The sequence below is a fragment of the Loxodonta africana genome, chromosome 8 (assembly GCF_030014295.1).
Source record: "Loxodonta africana isolate mLoxAfr1 chromosome 8, mLoxAfr1.hap2, whole genome shotgun sequence".
Classification (NCBI taxonomy): Eukaryota; Metazoa; Chordata; class Mammalia; order Proboscidea; family Elephantidae; genus Loxodonta; species Loxodonta africana.
In genome coordinates, this window is record NC_087349.1 from 88,489,489 (window position 1) to 88,511,273 (window position 21,785).

General features: G+C 35.8%; 1 protein-coding gene across 7 annotated transcripts in view; it reads left to right on the forward strand.

Annotated features, from left to right (window-relative positions):
* The window catches only part of TAX1BP1 (Tax1 binding protein 1), a 92,969-nt gene that overhangs the window by 13,491 nt on the left and 57,693 nt on the right, over positions 1-21,785 (forward strand). For all 7 annotated transcript variants that reach the window (XM_064290101.1, XM_023544326.2, XM_023544325.2 and 4 more), the window contains exons 3-5: positions 2,081-2,183; positions 8,815-9,002; positions 12,732-12,890. In XM_064290101.1, coding sequence (XP_064146171.1) covers positions 2,081-2,183; positions 8,815-9,002; positions 12,732-12,890 — 450 coding nt within the window. The remainder of the gene's footprint in view (positions 1-2,080; positions 2,184-8,814; positions 9,003-12,731; positions 12,891-21,785) is intronic.

Below are 21,785 nucleotides of genomic sequence, written 5' to 3' on the forward strand. Positions count from 1 at the left end.
CTGTGATATTAATGAGGGAGGATGGGCAGAAGTAGTGTTAGTGAGTCAGGACTCAACCTACAGGATTAGATTGTGTCTTGAGGCAATCTCTTGAGACAGAAAAGACAGAAGCAAGTAGAGAGACAGGAGGACCTCATACCACCAAGAAAGCAGCACCAGGAGCAGAGTGTGTCATTTGGACACCAGGTCCCTTGGCTTGAGAAGTTCCTCGACCAGGGTAAGATTGAGAACAAGGACTTTCCTCCAGAGCCAACGAAGAGAGGAAGCCTTCCCTTGGGGCCAGTGCCCTGAATTTGGACTTGTAACCTTCTAGACTGTGAGAAAATAAGTTTCTCTTTGTTGAAGCCATCTACCTGTGGTATTTCTGTTAGGGCAGCGGGCAGCACTAGATGACTAAGGCAATATGGTACTTCTGTTTCTAGAATTTGTAATCCTCAGTCAATCAGGATCATAGAATGTATGTATAATTTAACCCTGTGACTGACGAATAATTTCTTGTAATATTATTGGCAAATGGATATCTACTGCCTATTTTAAACGTCTCTGATACTCAGTGTTTAACACAGTGCAGCCCACCTGGAAAATACGGATCAAGGAATATCTGTAGTGTGTATATTTCTGTTGTAAATCAAAAATGTTTTAGAGATAGGTGGGGCATAGGTGGCCTATTTGTATATATAAACATCTTAGCACTAAAGACCATCTGACAGAATTTACAAATTGACTGCAGACAAGATTTGCCAAAGATGAGAGGTTAGTGAAAGTTAGTCAAAGTGGAAGGAACGGGAAAGTTTGGGAAGAAACAAATAAGCAACAAGCAACTTAAATTTGTAGTCTAAAATAAGTGAAATCAAATTTTAAGTTGGACTTAAGTTTTTATATTTGATCGTGTATGTACTTAGATTTTCTTTGAGAAATTGGATATCAAATTGCATTTAAACTTTTTTATTGTGATAAAATGCAGATAACAAAAAACTTGCCATCAGATTGCATTTTAATATAAAATAGAAACTCTGATATTCAATTTATATTTTTTTTATAGCATTACGTTATAGCCAGGGTCTTGAGCCAGTTCTTCCTGGTTCAATGATGGCCCAGGAAGCGACACCAGAATAGACCCAAATTTTGAAAATTTGGGTGAATTGGAACCATAACCAGAGTGGGAGAAGTTATGGGTTGAAGCCCTGCTAGAAACTTAATCTCCCTCTTAGAAAACAAGGGCAGCATTCTACATTGCATAGCAACAAATCTCTTGGCCGTTGGATTTTGCACAGAGTGAGAAATAGTGGTGCCCCGTTGAAAGATGGCGGCTGACTGTGCATCACTGTGAATGTGTGTTGCTCTCCTCAGTCTTGACAATAATTCGGTTTCACACATCAGGCTCTTGAAAGGGCTTACTACGCCTCTTCCAAGCCTCCTATTACAGGGCTTTGACCCGTAGTTTTTCACATTCTGGTTATGGTTTTGGATAACCCAAATTTTCAAAAGTTGGTTCTGTTCCAGTTTCGCTTTGTCTGCCATAACTGAACCAGTTGCTCAGGTTTGAAGCCCTGGTTATAGCTTAATAAAAAATCGTAATGCAATTTGACATGCTTGTTAAAATACTCATGATTTGTAAACATATTAAATGCATCTTTTAACTTTGTTGTTGTTACCAAAAAAAAAAAAAAAAACCAAACCCAGTGCCGTCGAGTTGATTCCAACTCATAGCTACCCTATAGGACAGGGTAGAACTGCCCCATAGAGTTTCCAAGGAGCGCCTGGCGGATTTGAACTGCCAGCCCTTTGGTTAGCAGCCGTAGCATTTAACCACTACGCCACCAGAGTGTTGTTAGGTACCATCAAGTTGGTTCTGACTTACAGTGACCCTGTAGAGCAGAGTAGAACTGCCACAGAAGGTTTCTGAGGGGAAATTGATGAATTTGAACTGCTGAACTTTTGGTTAGCAGCTGAACTGTTAACCACTACACCATCAGGGGTCCTCTTTTATTTTTAGGATACAATAAAAAACAATGTTGTATCAGTTTAATATTGAACTATTTCCTTATAACTTCCCCTCTTATTTGTTATTTTCGTTCAGGTTGGATGGAGTACTGCTCGGGATTATTACACATTTTTATGGTCCCCTATGCCTGAACATTATGTCAAAGGATCAACAGTCAATTGTGTTCTAACATTTCAAGGTAAGAACTGAAAACTTCAGAACTCGAAATTAGATGTGTTATTGCCATTAAAAATGTTTCATTGCAGTGCAGTTATCTGCTTAGGCACGTCCAGTTATCTGCTTAGGCACGTCCAGGGCGCCAAAGTTGAATTAATTAGTGTCTTTGTTTACCATATGCTGTAAGAATGTAAATATCTAGTGGAAGCCAAATGCTGTGTTATTTTATGTAGACATTTAAAAGTATTCTTGCTTTTTAGCTTTCACTGAAGAGATTGAATTTTTTTCCAGATCTTTTTTTTGTTTGTTTGTGGTGAAAATATACTTAACAGAATATATGCCATCTCAATAATTTCTACATGTACAATTCAGTGACATTGATTACATTCTCCAAGTTGTGCAGCCATTCTCACTATGCTTTCCTGAGTCATTCTACCACTATTAACATAAACTTAATGCTCCCTAAGCGTAAACTTCTCCTTATACCCCCCTACCCATGGTAACCACTGATAATCTCTAATTTTTGTATATTTGCTTACTTCATGTGAGATCATACAGTGTTTATCCTTTTTCAACTGACTTACTTTGCTCCGCTTGATATTTTTAAGGTTCATCCATATTGTGGCATGCATCAGGACCTCATTTCTCTTTATGCAGATCTTTATTTTTGGTGACTTTTTTTTTCCCCAAATGATAAAACAGTGCTGTTACTGATACTAGAGTAATATAGCAAAATAGAGGTGAGGAAAATAATCTAAATGAAAGCCACAAAGATGACTAACAGGATTATAGAGTAGTTATATTAATTTTGTCGTGTGAAAGTTGCCTATTAAAATGGATATAAACAGTATAAAATTCATTCTTAGTTTGGCATTATATACAGATTTTTAAAAATACTGTTACTGAGAAATCTAATCACAGAATTTGCTGCAGAATGATGTTTATATTTAATATGATTATAATGGATTGTATTAAAACAAATATTTTACCTGTTTTTTAAAATTCTTAACCTTTTTTATGCCATGGATTCTTCTCAATATGATGAAGTTTATGGACTCTGTCTCAATAATAATTTAATGTACATAAAATACATAGAATTGCAAAGGAAACCAATTATTTTGAAATAGTTACGATATATTAATATATGTACTTCAAATCTACTAACATAATTTCAAAGTAATAGTATTGTGATATCTGTAACAATTGCAGTGTGCTTTGTGATTTCTATTAGTGACCAAAGAAATCACAAGTGCTGGTAATACTGTATGGTTTGTTGCCTACATTAATAATCAAAGGAAATGCTAGAATTAGAGTTAACGTTAGTGAAGGTAAAGATATAATTTTTCTCCTCAGTGTGTTTGGTGAGTTCTTTTTATCTTTCACCCCAAGTAAAACACTGCAATAAAGATTCTTTGCTTTTTAGAACTTTACTTACCTCTGTATTTAAAAAAAAATTCTAGGACTCAGTTACTTTCTCTGGGGCTCAAAGGTTTTTCCTCCAGGTTCTTTATATTTTTAAACGGTAGAATCTTTTAAAAATCTTTTTATTCTAGTACAAAAAAGTCTGCATTCTGTAAATCGTTACTTTTAAAAAGATATTTAGAATTGTAAAGTGAATGATTAAAATAAAGTTGTCACACATTTTAATGAAATTAAAAAAATTTTAAAACTGAGCCCCAAATGATGTCTCCCTCAACTAATCTGGCTTACCTTCTTCAAAATGTTGAAATTTATTTTACACCAATTAAAAGAAAACCCTTAAAAACCAAACTGTACTGAAATTAATGTACATGCTTATTTAACATGCAAATGCTTACCTAAAGAACCAAAAGACAGTTCGAATTTGGAAAACAATTTCTAGGTATTATTTTTTTCATTAATGTGTCTAAAGACCCAAACCAAACCTTTTGCTATTGAGTGATTTTGACTCGTAGCAACCCTATAAGGACAGAGTAGTACTGCCCACAGGGTTTCCAAGGCTGTAATCTTTACAGAAGTGCGTTGCCAGGGAGATGCTGATGGTTTACAACCACCGATCTTTTGGTTAGCAGCCAAGTGCTTAACCATTGTACCACCAGTGTTTCCTATTGTGTTTAGATGTTACTTATTTTAGAAAATTTGGTATAGTGACCCCAGAGGTTTTAGTCATTTTTGTTATAGTTGTTTTGAGAGAACATGGTATGTTTATTTAAAATAAATAAATAAATTAGCCTGCTAGTGCAGTGTAACTTGGAAACTATGCATATGGTTTTAGTATAGTGGTTTCCAAACTTCTCTGTGCTTTGGAATCATCTGGAGAATTTCAAGAAGGAGTGAAGCCTGTGTCCCACCATCAGAGATATTGATTTAATTGGTCGCGGTGTGATCTGGTGGGAGTCATGGAATCCGCTTGTAATAAACAATATGGTCTTTGGCTCCTGAGAGCGGACCACACCTGAGGACAATGAGTAGGGGCTGACCAGACCAAGAGGGACCACGTTGGGGGGATGGGGGTCCATGCTGACTAAGCCTCAAGAGGTATCAAGATAATCTATCACGGCTATGCGTTGAGGCCAGTAAAGGCCTTGGAAGACAGAGGCTCAGTGGAGAGAGCAAGCATCCTGAGTATCCCCTTAGTACAGGAGGCTCTGTGCTGACTCTTCCCTCTTGGACCTCACTCCATGTGTTTATATCATTTCTTCTGCTAGATTAAAGATAGGCCTTTCCCTGGAGCTTGTTAGTCCTTCCAGTGGCTTATTGGACCTACGAAACAGAAAGGGCCCAAGGTACCTGCTGACCTAGCCCCTGGTGAGTGGGGAATGAGGGAGAAAGGGCTGCATGGAGCAGCTAGGGTCTGAACTGAGCAGGGAAGAGAAGTTTAAGATTTCCAAACAATGCGCCTGCACATGCAGAGTGGGATTTGTTATCCACCACACAATTTGGTGTCAAAGGTGGGTAACCTCAGCCTCCCTGGACTGGTTTGATACAGTTGGTACTGCGAGCAGGTTTAGCTAGAGAGAACACTGATAGTGCATCAGGGTTTTTGAATTTTTAAAAGATAGGCAGGTGATTCTGATGTGTAGAAGTTTGGGAAAATGTGCTGTTTCATATCGGGCAATATCTGATTTGAATTCTGGTGACGTGCTAAACAGATTTCTAAAATAACTAGGCTCAGACTAAATCAGCTTTGCACTGTCTTAAGGTTTTTAAACACTTTTTCATTTTATTCTGAGAGTTATATATTTTTGGTGCGAATATTGATTGACAATGTTACCGCATGCCACATGCAGCTTGCATATATAAAAAAATTTTCTCATATAGTGTGTAGAAACAAACATTCAGAGGGTACAATTTATATTATAATAGGGACAAAGGTTTAGGTCTTCATAAATGTTTATGGCTAAAGAAATATTTGGAATTATTAATGTTTATTTTTTAATTCATAGCTTTTTAGAAATCAAGTATATATATCAGAACTGATTTTGTTGTTCTAAAGATTTTTTCTTAAAAGTTGTGGATTTTTTTCCTGTCACTTTTGTGATTTTCTTATAACAAATGAGTTAACTTGCTGAATTTGTTATGGTAACTAATAGAACTTTTAAAAAGGAGAAAATCATTGTTTTTTCTGTTCATACTTTAAAGTGTTTTCATAGGAGAAGCATAAGTGCAAAAAGTTTGTAAGTTTTTGAAAATTTACCATAAGTTAATTTTTACATTGAATTTTGAAATCCAGGAATGAAAACTTTTACTTGCTTAGGAAAACTTTTGTTATGTAATGTAGTCAGGGTAGAGTCATGGAAAATTTAGTCTTAGAAAATAGAGGTAGAAGGCCTCTCTCTTAAGCACAATCCAAATTACTTTGAGGATGAGTCATGAGAAGATTCTGAAATGCAAAGCTAACAACAACTAACAAAAATACCAAAATGTGATCTCCCCTCCCAAATGGACCCTTGTTTATTATAATCTGACTAACTGCTAATGTCACAGACTGTAAAGTTTGACTTAGTTTGGTTTTTAATGTTTTCTATTTCATTGTCAGTATTATTAATCTGACTAGAGCTTTGCCTAGCTTTAATTGCAGCTCTGGATAAATTTTATCTTGTATCTCAAATAGTATTTGAACTATATCTTTAGCAGATTATTTTGTGAGATTTTGATTTTTAAAGGATAAGATCTTGAATATCTAGTTTGTAAAAATTTCTAATGTAATCAGGCTGTTATTTTTGTTTTTTTACTTAAACTTTCGTAATAAAAGTTTACTGGCCATTTGCAAAGTTATCTGCTATGGATTAAATTTGACAGTAGATATTCGGAGGGTGGTAATTTTTTAGAGCATTTTTTTTTTCTATTGTCAAATGCATCTCTATAGTACTCTATTTTTAACTTTTTACTTTGGAATAACTTTAGATGTAAAGAAAAGTTGCAAAAATAGTACACAAAATTTTGGTATACTTTCCACCCAGCTTCTTTAAAGTTAACATCTTCCATAGCCATGATACGCTTACAGACAACCAGGAATTTAATATTGCTATGTTATTTTTTTTATTGACTAAGTACAAACCTTATTTAAATGTTACTAGTTTTTCCACCAGTAATAATAGTCTGTTCTTGGATCCAGTCCAGAATCCCACATTACATTTAGTCACCATGTCTCTGTAGTCTCTGGCATTTCCTCAGTCTGTCCTTGTCTTTTATGACCTTTATGATTACTGTTCGATTTTTTTTTTTTTTTGGTAACATTTGGGTTTGTTGGAAGGTATCCCATGGTAAGACTGAGGTTAAACATTTTTGGAAAGAATACCATAGAAGCAGTATTGTACCCCTCTCGGTACATTGTGTCAGAGGGTACGTGATACCTGTGTGTCCTATTATTGGTGGTATTAACCTGAATTGCTTTGTGTGTCGGCTGGGTTTCTCTGCTGTAAATTTAGTATTTTTCCCTTTGTAATTAATAAATTTTATGGAGGAAGTTACTTTGAGACTATGCAAATCTTGTTCCTTGTCAAACTTGCACTTACCAATTTTAAATCCATCAGTGAATCTTGATTACAGCAGGTATTGTGATGTTTGCCTAATGATGATATTTTGTTCTCATTTCTTAAGCATTTATTAGTTGGCATTATCCTGTTACGAGGAGTTGTTCCCTTCTCCATGGGCTCTATGCATATTTATTTTATTCTATGGAATAAAATCTAATACTATCATTTCTTGTTGTTCTAGCTTTGGCCATTGGGAGCTCCTTCAGTTTGGCTCCTGTGTTGTTTTTTTTTTGATATTCCTCCCAACCCAATTCTCTTTAAAGAAATTATTCTTTACTTTTAAGCATCACAAGATATTCCAGGCTTGTGTTTTTCCTGCCCTTCTCTCCTGTTTCCAAGGAGAAAGAGCAGTTTTTTAAAGAATTGAAATCAGGCAAAATAGATACCATAATAATGAATAGCAGGCATAGTGATTACAGATTTCAGGGTACATGTTAATATCCAGGAAAAATATATTCAGCTTTTTATGTTCATTCAATAAATACTTCCATTTTTTCAAGTCACTATGGGGGATTCCAGATTATATATATATATATATGTATATATATATCTTCCCTCAGTGCTTCTGAGGTGTGATAATAAGCCATGTACATAATTAATAGTAAAGCAAAGTATATACTGTGGATTTTTTTTCTTTTTTGTAAAAAATGCAGTGGGAACTTTGGAGAGGAAGTAAAGATTAATTTTGAGCTAGGATTCTCAAGCAAAATTTAAAAACAGTAACGATTGAGAGATGTGTCTTGAGAAGTAGTCAAAGAAAGAAGGGAACAAATACCAAACATACTGTTTGTCAGGTAGGAGGCTAGATGACATAAATAGATGGCTTCATCTCTTTTATAGATTAAGAAACTGAGCCTCAGGGAGGTTAAGTAAATAATAGTGATAGAGCTGGAATTCCAGCTTAGATTTGTGTGGTTCCTAAGCCCATTTTGTTCTTTAGCACCAGTAGACCTCATTTTCTTTTCTATTTTACACAGTTCATATGGGCAGTATATTGTCTTTGTTAATAACTCACTTTTACATGTTAATGAGTATTAGAGCGAAGATTTCATTAAATGACTTTATACCCCTCCCCCTCCCCCCCGCCACTATACCATCTTCCTAGATTCTTGTACTGGTTTTTCACTTGCCCTAGCCTCTTTCCCGTTGAAAACTATATACTTGCCTTTCCCAGATGAGTTTGTTTTGTCCTAGTGAAGATACAAGAGAAAAGAATATTTCTGGAGTATAAGCTTAGGCCTAAGAGAAAAAAAGTTTGGGTATGTTTGGGAAAGAAAGGGAGAGTGTAGTTTTGATAGATAATTTATGAAAGATGGGCAGAAAGCGATATCCCAAGTGCCTAGAAGAGTGTCAGGAATGGTAGGAGATGACAAGTATTGGTAAATTAAATTAATGTAAGATTTATTTTAAAACGCCAAAAAGAAACAAACTGACTCATAGCGGCCCTATAGGACAGAATAGAACTGCCCCATAGGGTTTCCAGCGCTGCCATATCTTCCTCGTGCGGAGCTGCTGGTGGGTTCGAACCGTTGACCTTTCCATTAGCTGCCAAGTGCTTAACCATTGTGCCACCAGGGCTCTTATTTTTTAATAGAAAGTTTAATGATTTCTTTGTTGTTGTCAACTTTTTCTTAGGATATTACCTTCCGAATGATGATGGAGAATTTTATCAGTTCTGTTATGTTACCCATAAGGGTGAAATTCGTGGAGCAAGTACACCTTTCCAGTTTCGAGCTTCTTCTCCAGTTGAAGAATTGCTTACTATGGAAGATGAAGGAAATTCTGACATGTTGGTGGTGACCACAAAAGCCGGCCTTCTCGAGGTTGGTATCAACAATTGTCAATGAACATTTTGAGAACTTTGCCAATTTTGACAATTTTGAGAACAGAGTTCTTGCTGGTTGGCATTCTAAGAATTTTCAGGTTGTGGAAGAGTTTTCCCAAAAATCAAATGACTTGTAACTAAAACAGGAAACTTCGAGTGTCACTTTTGAAATAATTTAAAAATCTTTCAGTAACAATTATGTTACTGATTCTGCTGTGGCAGGGACTATCCCTAGGGCCTATCAAAATTTTGTGCATAGTAGCTATACAGTAAATATCTATTGAAAGCATTTAAACCTAAAGCTTTCCTAACTTTTCTTCTTTGTTGGGAGCTAATGTATTAATTAAAGAACAGCATAGAACTGGGGGATGAAGCTTGGTTGGGAAAGTGACTTAAAGTAATAAAATGTAATTGGATGTGAACATCACCACACCATGTACATGTCTATATCAGGTGTGGCAATAGCTTAGGTTGAGCATTTTTAGAATGATTCTTTTGTTTGTCCAATCAAATGAATAAACTGGGATTAACCATAATTACAAAAAAGGTGAAAAGCTCTTTACTGTTCCCCCCGCCAAATATTGTGGGGGCATGATATTGGCTCAGCTATAAAGGGACTGTAGATGATCTAATAATGCCTTATGTCTGAATTTTTAGTAGTCATTAAAGGAGGAAATAGAGCAATATTCTTTTATCACGTCAAGATAACATTTCCTAATATCTTTACCCTATACCTGAAAAAATAGAATGTTATATTTCATTTACGCCCCCCCGCCCCCCCAAAAAAACCAGTTGGTGTCAAGTTGATTCTGACTCTCAGCGACCCTATAGGATAGAGTAGAACTGCTCCGTAGGGTTTCCAAGGAGTGCTGGTTGGTTTGAACTGCCGACCTTTTGGTTAGCAGCCATAAAAAAATAGTGTCTTTTCTTGTAATAATAAGAAAAATGGCTCCTTTAATTTTTAGTTAATTTTCGTTCATATTTAGTCTATGGTGGATCATTGCTTTTCTTCATAGTCAGATGGATTTTTTTTACATGTAAGTATTTTATATCTTTTATTTTATTTACTTTTAAGAAATGAGAATAAAGAAAAAAGGTAAGACATTAGGATAGATACAATACGGTCAAACTAAGACGGTTCGAAAGAACCAATAATTTTTATTGTGAATTCTTGCATATCATCCCTCCTCCTTTCCAGAAAACCCTCCCTTATCTTAAAGAAATGTAACTTTTATAGGGTGACTGAAACATTTTGTGGTGACAACTGCCTAGTGATCAAGGGTCTTAGCCTGGTATTTGAACGTTAGTCAAAGATACTGAAACAAGCCCAGCTTTTAAAAAATGCAGTTAGTGTTTATATTGCAGCTTTCTGAATGCTTGTTAGACCACCCTGATTTCAAGGCCTCCAATGGAAAAACATTTTGGTATCCACATATCTCTTGTGATTCTACTTCAAGTAAATTGGGACATTGACATAGCGCAGTCTGTTACAGTTCTTTCTAGTCCATAAAGGGTACTTTACAAAGAAAATTGAAATCACTGTGTCTTAGGTAAATATTTTTGAGATAAGATACTTTTATTTTCTGGACAGTTTTTTGACAAGTCTTTTATATGTCCATAATTACCAAAATCTTTAAATGATTTTTTCTGAAACTGTACAAAATTAGTACAAATGTGAGACTATCAGGGACACTGGTGACATTAAAAGTGACTAATGATATATAACAAACGCAATGTGTGAACCTTGATTGGATCCTAGATTTTAAAAAAGATGACTATCTGTTAGACATTATGGATTATTGTTAATTTTTCTAGCTATGACAGTGATTAAATAGGAGACTGTCCTTATTAGGACATAATTTGATCTTCAGTATTTAGGGATGAAGTGTCTGCAGTTTCATTTCATATGGTTTAGCAAAAAATTAAATATATTATGTAAATCAAGTATATAAAGTGAGATAAAATAAGCGTGGTAAAGTACTAATAGTGAATTTAGGTGATGAGTATATGGGTGTTCATTGTAAAATTTTAACTATGCTTGAAAGATTATAAAATACAAAATTGGGGGAAACAGTGAGACTTGTATACATTTTCTAATTTGAATTCCTTTTTTGTTTCTATCTAAGCTTCAGTAAATTTTTGAGAAAGTATATGTGAAATAAGTTGCTGGAAACAATTGGTTCTTCTGTAATGTTTCTATTCCTTTATGTCCAGATGGGTCATCATTTTTAGGCTGCCAGAATGTTCAGAGCCAGATTTAATGCTGAATTAATAATGATATTAACCGTTATGCTTAATGTATTTGCCTGCTCCTAATTTTCTATTGACTTTATTGAATATGTCATATTTAGTCTGAGGTAGATATGCAATCTACTTAAAAATTTTTTTTTTTTTAGGGTAATGTATTAAGTTCAGTGATTAAATAAACTTTTTCCCCTGGAGAGTATTCAATTCTGGTATTTTTATTAAGTTTGATGAAACAGGTAGAAGGGTCATTCTGAAAAAAAAAAAAAAAATCAGTGTTTCAGCTTTTATCAGAGCCGATTTAATCAGTTTGTTTCCATGATTCCATGGCCCTGGGGAACTGATTGAGGATATATTACTGGGAAAACTTAGTTTTCCCAGCTAAATGTACCTCCCTTGTGAAGCTTTTGCTTCGAGGCTCCTTTATTTTTATTTGTAAAGTTTGTATTAATTTTCAAATAGAGGCCAGTATGTACGCGTATATGTATGTTGTTGTTGTTAGGTGCCATTGAGCTGGTTCCTACTCATAGCAACCTTATAGGCGAGAGTAGAACTGCCCCATGGGGTTTCCATGGAGCAGCTGGTGGATTTGAACTGCTGATCTTTTCGGTTAGCAGCCAAACTCTTAAGCACTACGCCACCAGGGCTCCATATATATAGATAGAAAGATATATAGAAACTATGAATTTCTTAGTATCTTATTTAAGGGACCAAAACTTTTTTTTTTAATTGTGTTTTACATGGAGGTTTACAGGACAAACAAGTTTCTCATTAAACAGTACACATATCGTTTTATGACATTGATTAACAACCACACGACATGTCATCACTCTCTCTTCTCAACCTTGGGTTCCCTATTACCAGCTTTCCTGTCCCCTTTTGCCTTCTAATCCTTGCCCCAGGGCTGGTGTGGCCCTTTAGTCTTGTTTTGCTTTATGGGCCTGTCCACTCTTTGGCTGAAGGGTGAACCTCAGACATGACTTAATTACTGAGCTGAAAGGGGGCAAGGACCAAAACTTTTAATAGGAATCCCATGTATGGAGGCTTTATATAATATATGAGTAAGGTCTTAATAGATTGAAGGATTTCCCATACATTTATATTCAACAAGAGATTCAAATTTTCCTTTTGAAGTCTGATTATTAATTAGAATAAGGGAAGTCTAGTAATTAAGTCACTTAAAAAACTTAATATGCTCTGTTTTTAGTGTTGACTTGGAAAGTGATTACAGGCAACTTTATAATTTCACCCATTTTATACTTTTAATATTCCCTTCTTTGCCCAACCAAAGGTATGTTGAAATTTATGATTTGTGAATTTTTCCAACCAAGAGCTAAAAGAGATTGATTGATGTCGATGGCACTGGGTTTTGGGATGTAGGATGTAAAAATTCTTTCTGTGAATTTCTTAACTATTGTTTTTGAAATGGAAGTTGGAATTTGTAGTAAATATTTCGTAAAAAATTGAGTTTTTTGCATTACAGTTGAAAATTGAGAAAACCATGAAAGAAAAAGAAGAACTATTAAAGTTAATTGCCGTTCTGGAAAAAGAAACAACACAACTTCGAGAACAAGTTGGAAGAATGGAAACTGAACTTAATCAGGAGAAAGAAAAATGTGACCAACTACAAGCAGAGCAGAAGGTTAGTTGTGTCTTGTGTAACTGATTGGAGTTGATAATGTTTCCTGAAACCCACCTTTTCCAAGAACTGAACTAATTTAAGTGAGTAGAAACCAGCTATGGAAAAAGGTAACATTTAGACAGACATTTATACAAGAATATGTCAGTTCCTGTTAACCTTCTGCCACAGCTTCTTTTATGTTGTAAAATGGTTGAAATACTTTTAGACTTGGTACCAGGCTTGATGAGTTAGTCCCTGACGACTGTTGCCAGATGTTTTGCATCTAATTGTAGATAATTTTTTTTTCTGGTTTGGAAATAAAATACTATTTATAGAAATAAATGATGATAAACACTGAGGAAAATGGTAAGCATTTTAACGTTTTAAATGATAAACACTGAGTAAAGGGAAAATGGGATAATCAAAATTACTTTTCAGAAAAGCAAAATGAGTGAAAGAAGATGCAGTATTAGATAAAATTTTGAAAACTTCATGTGAGAAATGCTATGAATTATCCTAAAAAGCCACCTAATTAAAACTGACAATTTTTTCGTGCTAAGAAAAAGAGAAATATAAGTAGAAAACAGTATGGCTGCATTAAAGATGCAAATACTTCTAAGTTAGAAGCTGACAATAAAAAAAGAAATTACCTAGTCATTAACTTCATTTAATATTTTCATACACAAACATAATTTGATAGTTCTGACAGAACTTACATAGATTGTGATTATTTTTATCAGCTAGTTGGATATGCTTATGTCTATTGTCAGGAGCTGTTACTCCTTGAGGGTGGGGTCTTATTTCATTATTCTTTTATCCAAAGGCCTAGAGCAATTGTTTAATAATTGTTCACTGAACCATTAGTGAAGTGATTCTCAACCATTTTTATGTTTCACTGGCATATATTGCATATCTGAGCAGAGATGATATACAAGTAGAGCTTAAATTCTGAAAATATTTCTCTTGACATGTTTTATTTGTTTGAGGATTGCCCTTTTGACTTAGAAGGTAAACATGATATCAAACAGTGTATACATTTGTACATCTCATTGTAAATATCTGTTAAAGTATTCACTTCTCTCTTTATTACTTTTAACCTTTTTAAAAATCAGTTATTTCCCCAACATTACTGTTAGAAATTAGTATCCTACCCACCCAAACCAAACCTATTGCTATTGAGTCAATTCTGACTTACAGCGACCTCGTAGGGTTTCTAAGGCTGTAAATCTCTGCGGGAGCAGACTGCCACATCTTTCTCCCATGGAGCTGCTGGTGGTTTTGAGCTGCCGACCTTTCAGCTAACAGTTGATCTCTTTAACCACAGCACCACCAGGGCTCCAGGGCTCCTTTAGTGTCCTAAAGTATACTATAAACCAGTTGCTGTTGAATTGACTCATGTGCTTCATAGAGTTTTCAATGCCTGATTTTTTTTTAAGTAGATTGCCAGGCCTTTCTTTCGAGTTGCTACTGGGTGGATTGGAACCTTCAGCCTTTTGGCGCTGACCATGTTAACCATTTGTACTTACTCTGTTTGATTACTGAACCAAGCAAGAAAACCAAACCCATTGCCATTAAGTCGATTCTGACTCATTGTGACCCTAAAGGACAGATTAGAACAGCCCTATAGGGTTTCCAAGAAGTGCCTGGTGGATTCAAACTGCCGACCCTTTGGTTAGCAGTGGTAGCTCTTAACTACTATGCCACCAGGGTTTTCCTGTTTGATTAAGGAACCGCTTTTTTCAAACGTCAATTTTTAAAACAGGTATACCAAATTTTAAAATAGCTGCAGTAAAATCTTGTACTGTGTGCCCATCTTGACTATTAGGACATTCAGCTAAATTTTACACTCAATTATTATAACTCCTTCTGCATTTTGTATAGTATTATAACTCCTTTATCTCTAGTCTTTACGTATTTTTCCTATTAATTGTGCCTGGATTTGGCAATTTTTCTAAAGTAGAATGCCAGTCTTTTTTCTTTTACTTTATTATGAGCCAGAGGAGTGGTGGTGAGATAGAAGATGACTCATGAAAAACGCCCATTACAGCATGTGCTAAGCCCATGAGATCAAGAATACTCTGAAATGTGGCCTTTAAAATTTATACTCTGATCACCTTGAAATCAAAGGGAAGAATGGATGATTGGGAGAATAGAAATGGCAGAATAGTAGGCCTTAGTCTGTGAGAGTACTCATATACATCAGGCCATACCTCTGGTCCAGTTGGGTATTAGCTGAGATTTAAACAGCCTCAGATTCTCTGCCCTGTTTAGGTTATAAGGGGTTAATCACTGCAGACAAGGCAGAAGCTTATTCTTACAAACTGAGAAGGTGGTAGACTGAGGTCAGGGGATTAATGAAGTAAAACTTGTAGGAGACTGTGGCCTTGGCGCCCAGAAAGCTCTTCAGCAGTTTTTATGGCAACTCATAAATCATGATGATAGTCACTAATCTTGAAGGATACCTCTTCCCTGCTGCTATTCTTGCATTGAGGCATACTCACTGGGAAGATGAAGTACTTGGAAGTGATTTTTCAATAGTATTCTATAGTCAATAGAATAGTGATAAAAAGACTTAAAATGATACTTGACATATAATAGGTTCACACTAAATGTAAATAGCTATTATTGTTTTATTCTTTATTATTCATTTTTTTATAACGGTGAATCAGAGAATCACCAAGGAAGAACGAAAATACGAATAGTGTCATCTAAGAGGAATAGAATTCATAGCATTTTCCTGATTGTAAAAGTAATACATTTTTAATGTAAAAAGAAAAAAAAAGTTACAGAAATACATTTGTTGGCAGTTGCTTATTTTGGAGGATAATACACTTGTCAAGAGAGAGAGTTCTTCTTTGGTCCAAGTCAGTGGGCTTATAATTTTTTTAGGACTTTTGCATTTTACCTCCAAATAATAGTCTCTAACCTAATCAGGCAGGCCTGGTGGGCAACTAGAACAACTCAGAAACTTTCAGAGTTCTTTTGGTTGTGTGGCTTACGATATCCGTGAGATTTCTTAGCACTTGCTTTAAACGCATTCTATAGGTGTAAATAAAAAATGTCTTAATGTAGTAGTACTAGAGGCCTTCTCTTTGAGGTAGTATATAAATTATTGAATATTTGAAAGACTTGTATGATATATCATCTACAAATTCTTTGACGTTTTTATAATGGACATTTTACTGGGAATGATTGGTAGAGACCTTTAGTTTTCTTCATTGAGAAAGTATTGCTGTGAAGAAAATGTCGAGTCAAACAAACAGTGTGCTTAGTGATGTGTAGTTGATTGACATTTTGTACAAGTTCCTTATCTTGATGTAGCCTGTTAAGCTGTTGGTGGCCTGGCATGGGTCCCCTCGTCACACTTTGAGCAGTACTGTTTATACACTTTGTTTGGATTAAGGAGCTTGTACTTTTCTTTATTTAAAATGCCTTTAATTGGGTTCAGGAATACAGACTGGCTCTCAGTTTGCACCCATCATTACTCAGTTGCAGGAATAAAAGAAAGCAGGCATCCAAAAAAGTCATAACCCGGATTAGCCTCAATTATTTTGATTCCTAAAAAATGTTCCATGTTGTAGCATGTATCAGTACATTGTTTCTTTTTTTTGCTGAATAGTACTGCATTTCTTGAATTTTTGAGGCAAATTTTTTTCTGAAAAAAATTTTTTAACTTATATTTGAGATCCTCTGCCATCTTTGGGTGAAAGATGTGGCAGTCTGCTTCCGTAAAGATTTACAGCCTTGGAGACCCTATGAGGTAGTTCTGCTTTGTTTTGTAGGGTTGCTGTGAATCAGAGTCAACTCCATGGCAGTGGGTTTGGTTTTTTGGTTTTTCTGCTGTCTTTAATTATTGTCCTTTCAATTGGCTGTTTTTAGGTTGTTTGGATATACCCAGTATTATAGCAGTGTTTGAATTAGCTTCTCAATATCCATATCTTTTGGCTAACTTTTAGCTACTACTTTATCTGTTCATAAATCAGGTATTTCAAGTAATTTAAAGTGCTTGGATTTGGGTATGATCAGAGATGCATATTTTATACATCATTATATAGCACACTTAATTTTTTTAATGATGTTATATCAAAAGTCAGTTGATGTAAATACTAGTCAGGGATTAATAGTAAATTAAGGTGAAGACAAATCCTACAGTATAGTGGCTTATAGAACAAAAAGTTTTGTTTTTTTTCTTAAGTAACAATCTGTGTTGTGCATCATCTGAGTCTGTTGGGCAGATTTGCTTTACATGATTATTTAGGGGCCCCGTTACCTTCTACCTTGTTGCATTGCCACCCCTGAGACAGCTAGAGAATTGACCATCTTCATGGTAGAAACTGGGTTGCTGGCATAACATGATTCCAGCTGGTTGAAAGAGGAAAGAGATCTTTGCAGAAAGTGCGTTTAATAGTTTTAAGTTCCAGCCATGGAAGTAATATATATCATTTTGAATTTAGTTAGATGGTGCAGTGCAGTAGATTGTTTTGTGTGGCCTTTATTGCCATGGTCTTGTAACTCCCATCCGGGTGATTCGACAGGGCTGTGCCAATAGGATAATTGTGGCCCACCCAGGGGATTGGTCAGTTTTTGCCATCCCACGGGGCTTGCAATAAGCCATCCCAGAGATGGGAAGAAGACCCTACCACCACCAAGGAAGAACAGCCAGGAGCAGAGAGTGCAACCTTTCTTTGGACACAGTAACCCTGTGCTGAGAAGCTCCTGGAACCAGGAGATAGAGAGAGAGACCGAGCTGTGACCCTGAAGACAGTGGGAAGTGGTGGCAGGAGACCATACAGTGGGCTTCTTCCCAACCCATGGAGCGAGAAAGCTGAGTGCCCGGGGTGCCTCTGGGAACTGACTGGTAGGGGCTAAAAGAGCTTTGTAACACTTGCTTGAGCAGGGCAGAGGCCTAGGGCCAGAGAGAGCTGTGTCTGCAAACACAGCTGAAAAGAGGCTGTCCTGAGTGTTCCTAAGCCTGAATTGTAACTTATTACTTCCCTAATAACCCCCTTAATCGTGAGTATTGTCTCTGAGTTTTGTGTGGCCATTGCAGTGAATTACTGAACCGAACAGAGAAGTAGAGTGTTGTGGGAAGGACGGTTGGTATCAGAATTGGTAAAGATGGCGGAAAGAAGAGGCATGTCTGACCTCCACCTCATAGATATCAGCCTTGGGATGTTGATCTTCGTTCTCCTACCCTCTCCTGAAGTTAGAGGAGGTCAAACACTGCCCACGCCATTTTTACAGAGGGACGTAATTCACTGCAAGAGAGGCTGAAAATACAGTGTAGTTGGGCAGCTGTATATATTACTGTGGCAGAAGGGAGATGATAATTTGGCCACAGCAGCGATGTGGTCCTTTTTTTTTTTTTTTTAATTTAGCAGTTCGTGAGTGAGATTTGGAAAAAAAACCTTTGATAGTATCTTATAATCTAGTCTGTTTATTAATACTAGCCATATCAAGCGTAGATAGAAATCTCATGGCAAAGGAAGCAGTTGCTCATGGAGTCAATTGGCCACACATTTGAATCTCTTTGCCATGAGACCTGAAGAACTGGATGGTGCTTGGCTACTGTTACTGAGCATTTTGATCAAAGATTCTATAGAAGAGTCCTGATCAAAAGGGGAAAAATGCAGAATGGAATTTCAAATTCTTCTGGACTTCAGACTTTCTGGGGCCATGGAGGCTGCATGAACCCTTGAAACTGTTGCCCTGAGATAATCTTTAAACCTTAAACCAAAGTATCCCCTAAAGCCTTCTTAAAACCGAACAAATAGTAACTTAACTAGTAAAGAATGTCTGCCTTGAGCTTTGTGTTCTTTCGGGATCTATCTATATGGGATCAAATCGACAATAGCAATTTGAAAGATTAGATAGGAACCTTAGAGAACAGTGTTTATGTTAATGGAGAGGAACAAGTCAGAAAAGGAGGGTGAGAATGGTTGCACAACTCAGTGTAATCAGTGTCACTGAATTGTATATGTAGAAACTGTTGAATCGATGTATGTTTGCTGTGTATATTTTCAACAATAATAAAAAAATCCAATTACCAAAATTTCGTTAGAAAACTTTTTGTTTTACAATGTTAGAGCTGAAATCATTTTCATCTCTATCATTTACTAGCTGTGTAACCCTTGTCAGTTACTTAATTTCTCTATAGCTTGGTTTTTCATGGTAAATGAACATCATAATTGTTCCTAATTCTTAGGTTGGGTTTGAATCAGTTAAGAGTGCGCATAAACACATAGTACAGCATCTCCTACAGAGTAAGTTCTCAGTAAGTGATAGCTGCTGTTGTTATCGTTGCATAAGATACTGGCTTTAGACAGGGATAATTTAAGGCATTTAACATCTAATATAGAACTACTAAAAACCAGTTTTGAAGTTATGAGCTTATTCAGTTTCTCATTTAATTTCTACTTCTTTTTACAAGTTGTCATTGTGAAAAGAAGACACAAAGGCCTAATTTTAATGCACAGGAGTCGTGGTTATAACGTGTGTATATGGCATTAAATTTCTTTAAAGTGAATTACTTTTGTACTTGTTTTGCTAAGTACTAGCTTCAGGCAATTCATAATGTTTCTAAAATAATAACGAGTATATATACTTTTGAACTAGCCTGTAATTTTCATATAGATTGATAGTGAAATGTAAGATGGAACGTTTTATACTTTATTTCATGAGACTTCTCATTCAGTTTCATCAAAATAAAAAGCTATTTAAATAAAATTGTACGACCTTAAATTTTTCTACTTATTCCTTCATTCTTTTAGAATGTGTATGAAACCCAAAGTTAAAAATCACTGATCTGTAAAATGTATTCATGTTCAGGAAATAATTTAGACATTAGGTATATTTGTAGTGTTTCTTCCCTCTCTTCTCTCTGCTTCAACCAAAAATGTAATGCTTTCGATCTATTATTTTCTTAAAAGTAGAATTTAATTACATTTGCTCATAGGAGATTTTTGACAATGAGAAGTAAACTTCATTACATTTTGTTGTATTTAAGCTTTGTTTGCTCTCGGTATGTAGCCGGTACTTACTCTTGATGAAAACTTTCTCGGTGACTTTTTTGCTTTTGTTGTTTGCTTGAATAAAAATATAAGGTTTTCTCAAGATGAATTTGAAGTTTACTACTGAAGAGGTTATATGACTATCCCATCTTTAAATCCAGATATCTTGTATAGCTGTAATAAACTATGATTTCAGTCAGGTTACGTTTAAATAAAACAAAACAGCAGCTTAAGTTGTTTTTGTGAGGGATAATGTTACAGAAAAGGGGAAAAAAAGAAAAAAAGACCTAAATGGTTATTTGAAGAGATTTCTGAAATTTGCTCTTAAACGTTGAGTGGCTAAAGTGAAAGGAAAAAATGATGAAGTAAAAGAGCTGAACAGAAGATTTCAAAGGGTGGCTCAAGAAGACAAAGTATCATAATGATGTGTGCCAAGGCCTAGAGTTAGAAAACCAAAGGGGAAAAGCATGCTTGGCATTTCTCAAGCTGAAAAAACTGAAGAAAAAATTCAAACCTCGAGTTGCAGTTTTGAAGGATTCTATGGGGAAAATGTTAAACGATGCAGGAAGCATCCAAAAGATGGAAGGAATACACAGAGTCACTGTACCAAAAAGAATTGGTCGATATTCAACCGTTTCAGGTGGTAGTATATGATCAGGAACTGATGGTACAGTAGGAAGAGGTACAAGCTGCACTGAAGGCACTGATGAAAAACAAGGCTCAGGAATTGACAGAATACAAATTGAGATGTTTCAACAAATGGATGCAGCGCTGGAAATGCTCACTTATCTATGCCAAGAAATTTGGAAGACAGCTACCTGACCAACTGACTGGAAGAGATCCATGTTTATGCCTATTTCAAATAAAAGTGATCCAACGGAATGTGGAGATTATCAAACAATATCATTAATATCACAGGCAAGCAAAATTTTGCTGAAGGACATTCAAAAGCAGCTGCAGCAGAGTACTGACAAGGAACTGCCAGAAATTCAAGCTGGATTACACCTCGACATAAAACAAAAATCCTCACAACTGGACCAATAAGCAACATCATGATAAACTGGAGAGAAGATTGAAGTTGTCAAGGATTTCATTTTACTTGGATCTACAGTTAACACCCACGGAAGCAGCAGCCAAGAAATCAAATGATGTGTTGCATTGGGCAGATCTGCTGCAAAAGACCTCTTTAGAGCCTTAAAAGCAAAGATGTCACCTTGAAGACTAAGCTGCACCTGGGCCAAGCCATTGTTTACAGTTGCCTCATATGGGTGCGAAAGCTGGACAAAGAATAAGGAAGATCGAAGAAGAATTGACAGCTTTGAATTATGGTGCTGATGAAGAATATTGAATATACCGTTGGCTGCCAAAAGAACGAACAGATCTGTTTTGGAAGAAGTACAACCAGAATGCTCCTTAGAAGCAAAGATAGTGAGACTGTTACGTCTCATATACTTTGGACATGTTATCAGGAGGGACCAGTCCCTGGAGAAGGTCATCATGCTTGGTAAAGTAGAGGGTCATCGAAAAAGAGGAAGACCCTCAAGGAGATGGATTGACACTGGCCACAACAATGGGCTCAAGCATAACAATGAGTTTGAGGGTGGCGCAGGACTGGGCAGTGTTCCGTTCTGTTGTACATAGGGTTGCTGTATGAGTCGGAACTGACTTGAGGGCACCTAACAACAACAATGGCAGTGTTAATGAAACAATTATCTAGTTATTTTTATTTGTTTTGCTTCTTAGCTCACTGTTTTAATGCCATAAAGACAGCTTATTATTGTATATTGTTACCGGATATGTGTTTGTGTCCTGGAGTTGTAGAAACAACAGAGAAGATGTATTTATATGTAGCTTGATATTTTTAGTTGATTTCAAGAAGCAAGGTATTTGAGAAAAGCCAGATTAA